At 39.8% G+C, this 6,000-nt stretch overlaps 1 protein-coding gene across 1 annotated transcript; it reads left to right on the top strand.

Moving 5' to 3' along the window:
- On the top strand, positions 617-3,265 carry LOC109707566. The gene is made up of 2 exons (XM_020228929.1): positions 617-825; positions 1,157-3,265. The coding sequence occupies exon 2, from the start codon at positions 1,274-1,276 to the stop codon at positions 3,053-3,055; it is 1,782 nt and encodes a 593-aa protein (XP_020084518.1). The 5' UTR covers positions 617-825; positions 1,157-1,273; the 3' UTR covers positions 3,056-3,265.

Genomic DNA, 6,000 nt, shown 5'->3' on the forward strand with positions numbered 1-6,000 from the left:
ATATTTCATATATATAAAATTTTTGCACAAGCAGTGTCGATGATTGACATTTTTTAAACCACAATAAATATTTTTGTAAGTAAAAATTGTTTTGAGCAACTACAGGTACATCCCCACCTTTAACATCAAAACTCTTTTTTTCTTTTTTTTTTTTGAGAATAGGTAGTACGCTACCAGTTTTATTTATAGAAATGATGAATTAGGCTACAGGAGTGAGGCAGCCTGGACCTCTGGAAAAGAAACACTACATCCAACCGAAAAAAAAAAAGAAAGAAAGAGGGATTTTGCTATTTAGTTTTGGCTATTTAGTTTTAACATCAAAACTTGTTAAGGGTTTTTGCTATTTAGTTTTGCATTTATAACGAACCAAAATATCAATATTATTATTATTATTATTATTATTGTTATTATTATTATTATTTTGTAATTTTCGACCGTTGAAGGGTCGGGTCGGGTCGGGTCGGATCCGATCCTCATTTTCGATGCCAACCCGGATCCGAATATATTAACGTAAATACCCCTCAAATATAAACTAAATAAAATTCTCGACGCGAGGGTATTCGCGTAATTTCGGACGAAACCCATCCCCTTCTCAACCCCTTTTCCCCTTTCTCTCTTTCTCTCTCTACGCTGCCCCTCTTTTTCGCTCCTCTCTCTCTCTCTCTCTCTCTCTCTCCGCGATCGCGCGCGAGCGCGAACAAAACCCTCGTCTCAACGCGCCCAAATCGAACGATCCCGCGTCGAATTAACCCTAGAACCCGATTTCGCCGTCGACTTCGCCGTATTCGATTGCTCTCCCCTTCGATCGGCGCGTATCCCTTCTAGGTTTTCTCATTATTTTTTCCTTTTACTAAGAAACTATAATCTTTATATTCTTTTTTTAACTTAAGTTTTATGGTTGTAATTTAGGGCTCATTCTCATATTTTTCTACTTCAGTTTAAAATTGTCTTTTTATGGCGATTTTAGCTGATTTTTAAGCCAAAATTTGAATCTTTTAGTCAGATTTTTATGTTCTCATATTTTTAATATTTTTCTGATTAAATTTCTGGTGCAAACTCAAACATATTGAAATCTTAGGGTTTAAGCAGTAGTAGATTATCCAAGTGTTCTTCGTTTTAGCTAACTTTTTATGTTTTGGATGTGATTTACGCGCAGATAATATACTTGGAGGTGAAAAGTAGCTTCTATTGTTGCAAATTAGTACTCAAATTTGTTGTTCAGGAGCAGTGGGTGTATGAATATTTTAATTCGCCTTATGAGAGAGATTTCGACATGGCTACCCACGCATTAGTCCCGCAAGAACAGGGCCTTGCTATCTCGGACCACTCCCTAGTTATCGGCCAAGAGTTCCCTGATGTGGAGACGTGCCGGCGGGCCCTTAAGGACATGGCGATTGCCTTACATTTTGAACTTCGAATTGTGAAGTCCGACCGCAGCCGGTTCATTGCCAGGTGCTCCAAGGAAGGCTGCCCATGGCGGATCCACGTGGCGAAGTGCCCCGGCGTCCCCACCTTCTCTATCCGGACGTTGCACGGCGAGCACACCTGCGAGGGGGTCCACAATCTCCATCACCAGCAGGCCACCGTGGGATGGGTCGCCCGGTCCGTGGAGGCGCGGCTACGAGACAATCCCCAGTACAAGCCGAAGGAGATACTGCAAGATATCCGTGAGGAGCACGGGGTCGCCGTTTCGTATATGCAAGCGTGGCGCGGGAAGGAGCGGAGTATGGCGGTGGTACACGGCACTCTTGAAGATGGGTACCGCCTACTTCCTGCTTATTGCGAGCAAATCAGGAAAACAAATATCGGAAGTATTGCTTTAGTTTACCCCACGGGTCCTGAGAACTGCTTCCACCGCCTGTTTATTTCCTATTATGCGTCGATCTATGGTTTTTTGCATGCTTGTAGGCCGCTGCTGGAACTTGATAGGGCACAGCTTAAGGGGAAGTATCTTGGCACTTTGCTTTGTGCCTCGGCTGTCGATGCCGATCACACCCTGTTCCCACTAGCATTTGCCATCGTTGATGTGGAGAGTGACGAGAATTGGATGTGGTTTCTGTCGGAATTGCGGAAGCTTCTTGGAGTTAATACGGACAAGATGCCCATATTGACAATCTTGTCGGAGAGGCATAAAGGGGTTGTCGAAGCAGTTGAGACGCATTTTCCTACTGCTTATCATGGGTTCTGCTTGCGATACGTGAGTGAGAGCTTCCGTGACGAGTTTAAAAATTCTAAGCTAGTCAACCTCTTTTGGAACGCTGTTTATGCTCTGACGCCGGCTGAATTTGATGCAAAGGTAAGTGAGATGATGGAAGTTCAAGATGTCATGCCATGGTTTCATCTCTTTCCCCCAAACCTTTGGGCAATCGCATATTTTGAGGGGGTGCGGTATGGCCATTTCAGTCTGGGTATCACGGAGTTATTGTATAACTGGGCCCTTGAATGCCATGAGCTCCCTATAATGCAGATGATGGAACATATAAGGTACCAGCTAACATGTTGGTTCACTGATCGTCATAATATGGGGATGTCATGGACCTCGATTCTTGTCCCTTCTGCTGAGAAGCTCATTTCCGAGGCTATTGCTGATTCACGTTGCTATCAAGTTCTTCGGGCAAATAAGGTGGAGTTTGAGATTGTATCATCTGAGCGGACAAATATTGTTGATATACAAACGCGGTGTTGCTCGTGTCGCCGGTGGCAAATATATGGTATTCCATGTGCGCATGCTGCTGCTGCACTCCTGTCTTGCGGTGAGGACGTCCGTCTATATGCCCAAGAGTGTTTTAGCATTAGGAAGTATAGGGAGGCCTATTCACAAGTGATATATCCGATTCCTGATAGAAGTCTTTGGAAGGATTCAACAGCTGGAATGGAAGGTGGAGGTGGCAAAGCGGATATAATCATACGCCCGCCTAAGACTCGAAGGCCACCTGGCCGCCCCAAAAAGAAGGTTCTTCGGTTAGAGAGTTTAAAACGGCCAAAGAAAGTTGTCCAATGTGGCCGCTGTCATCTGTTAGGACATTCTCAAAAGAAATGCACATTACGGATCTGAAACTTTTTTAATCATGTTCATTACTAAATCTCTTTCTGTGTGTGCTAAAAAAGTTCAAGCATGTTGTAAAAGTGTTTCTACATTCTCTTCTCCATTTGGTTGAGACTGTATACATGTCCATTTTATGTATGCACATGTACTGTAGCAGCATTTTCACTTGGAAGAAATGGACCACTAACCTAATTCCTTACATGCTTCTGTTTTATTGCACTTCTATTTTCTGTGCCGTGTGACAGTGTAATTTAGCCTTCAGGAAGAAAGAACATGAGGAAGAAAGAACTGAAGTAGGGAAATCGAGCATCTGAATGAAGCGGATCTTATGTTCTCTTGAAGGTGTAACCTGAGATTTCCCAAGCTTCATGGAGGTTAGGATATTCTCCTGTACCTACTGTTTTGGCTTTTTTATTTGCATAGAAGTAATGATATTACTCTTGTGTAATTTCAGTCTTTGAAATAACTCTGTATTGTATTTAAGTCACTTTCAACGGTGTTTGTATTACAATAATAACTTCCCGACCAAGTTACAAAGAATTTCTTGTGGGCAGAGTTTGCATCTGATAGAGGTTCAGCATTTAGGGCCAGAGACAGATCAAGAGATTCACTGGTGAGAATTATAAATATTTTTGAGTATGACTGGTAGGTCTAGTCTCGGAAAAGATTTACTGCTTTAATGGTGCCTCAGTGCACAAGTTTCTATGCTTTTAGGTGGTTTCATGAATATGAAAATCAATTCGGTCTTTGTAAGGAACATAAAAGTGGTGCTGAGGAGTTGTTAGAAAGCTTATTTTTCTCATTTTAAAATTTTCAATAAGAGAGCTATTTATGTTAAACAGCACTTCAGTCTCAATTTTTAAGTTTCTGAAATAGTGGATTAGTTGCTAACTAGGAAATTTCATAGTATGAAGAAAATGATTTATCTGGAAAAGTCTGAAAATTTCTGAACATGGCAGAAGAAATATCTGTTTGGCACTTGGTCTGCTTTCAGTTAGGAGAAGCGGCCTTTGCCGGGCAGTCAGAGAGTAAAGGTGTTTATGGCAGCTAGCTTCTAATTATCCATGGATATGGTGGTTAGATCTTCAGGAAGAAGCTAGGAGGTGACGAAGTTATACATTTTAGGAATCTTGAAGGTGCTGCAAGGTGTTGCTGGAATTCAGGAACTTTTCACAAGCAGCATTCAGTGGATGGAGATGTTGACATGCAGGGGGCATATGAATTAGTGAGGTGTTCCATTGATTGGTCAGTGCTTTTCCAAATCTTTAAGTAGTTCTTTTTGGAAGATCTTGGGTCCATGTGATGATTTGATGTTGGTCTTCGGAACAGAAAAGTTGGGAAAATATGATACGTTATTTTCTCTAATACTTGCTGGTTTAGGTATGCGTTCCACCTCAAACCGTATTTCTGATATAGCTTGTAGATGTGGAACATCATGGGACAAGTTGACATGAAGTGGCAGCATACAGCACGAATATGATAAGTGATTTTACTAGCATATTCTTGTGGAAGCAACTTCTTTGTCACCATTTAATAACCTTTTGGGCCGCAATCTCTCACTAGTTATTGCTTGGAGAAAAGAAGAAAAACATTAGCGATGGAGCAAAGGCTTTTAGTTGTTACTTGGCTAATGCATCTCACATAATTGAGACACGTTTCTTTAACTATCTTATTTGTGTTAAGTAATAGTAATTTCCTTTATTTATTTCTTTGGCGTTGTCTTTGACTATGGCAACTGAAGTTAAAATTAGATCAATAGTGTGGCTTCCACTTAATATTGGTAAAATTCTGTGGAACTTTCCTGAACTGTAGTCCATATTAATCTGATTATGTAGCCTTTAAAAGTTTCAATTAGTCTTGGTTATGCGCTCAGAAGTTTCAGGGTAGCTTGGAAAATTAAGTACTTATTTAAAATGGCCTTTTTGTTTATAAAAAGGTAGCTAGTATATCATTTGACTGTTTAATGTGCAGTTGAGTGTTTACCAAATAAGCCTCAATACATGATGTGTACATTTCTTATTCAAATGTTAATTCCCTGTAATCACTTGCTAATCAATTTATGAATGCTAGTGAGTGTGTTATATAGGAGGATAGTCTAGTTTGTTATTGGATGAGGTAGAGTTTCATCTTTTCATCAGATTTTTGTAACGTTTATCCTTCATCTTCTTTCTCCATATTTATGTTATGACGAGACTTGCCTCGGTATCTTCGTAATTCTCTATGTTCATACGTTTATGACCATATCCTCTTGGGAAACAAATGTTATTTCCGCCGCTGTTCCTATTGCTGTTGTTCTGATCCTGTTCTCAATTTCTCCTATCATCTTTTTGACTTTATGTTTCCAATTATCTATTCAGAATCTTGCCTAATGGTATACCATTGCTCTCGAAATGCTCTGACATTGTTTCTTTCAGCTATAATTGTTCTTCTTTTGAAAAAAAGAAAAACTATTATTCTTGTTTAGTGTTTCCACTATAATATTATAAGACATTATTAACTGTAAGTCGATCATGAATTAAATTGTACATCTACAATATAGCATGTTGTTACCTCGTGTATCAGATTTCACAAACTAGGGAGGACTCGGTCTCCAACCTTCTAGCTCTCAATCTCAGCCACGTCAGAAGTTTCCATATGGAGGTATGCTTTATTTTTCTTGAATTGTTCATTTACAACTTTATACATACCAATTTTGGTTTTTTCATCTATAGAATAGTCGAGGTGAGGGCCTTCAATCTAAGAGTCTATATCTGAGGGCAGTGTTTCCTTAAATTCTTTGTATCAAGTTCTGATTTGGAACATAGAGGGGGGGGGGACTTTTCAATGGCATGAAATGAATTGTAGCAATGATTTCGTTTTTCTAAGTTCGACAAATCTTATTCAACGGAGTCTTTTCATCAACTCTTGAACATGTTTGAATTTGTATGAACCTGTTGTTCTAAAATTCCAAAATC

Source organism: Ananas comosus, linkage group 3 (genome assembly GCF_001540865.1).
Source record: "Ananas comosus cultivar F153 linkage group 3, ASM154086v1, whole genome shotgun sequence".
Lineage (NCBI taxonomy): Eukaryota > Viridiplantae > Streptophyta > Magnoliopsida > Poales > Bromeliaceae > Ananas > Ananas comosus.

Excerpts from the sequence above, each read along its gene's own strand:
- LOC109707566 (XM_020228929.1), top strand. The coding sequence starts at position 1,274 with ATGGCTACCCACGCATTAGTCCCGCAAGAACAGGGCCTTGCTATCTCG.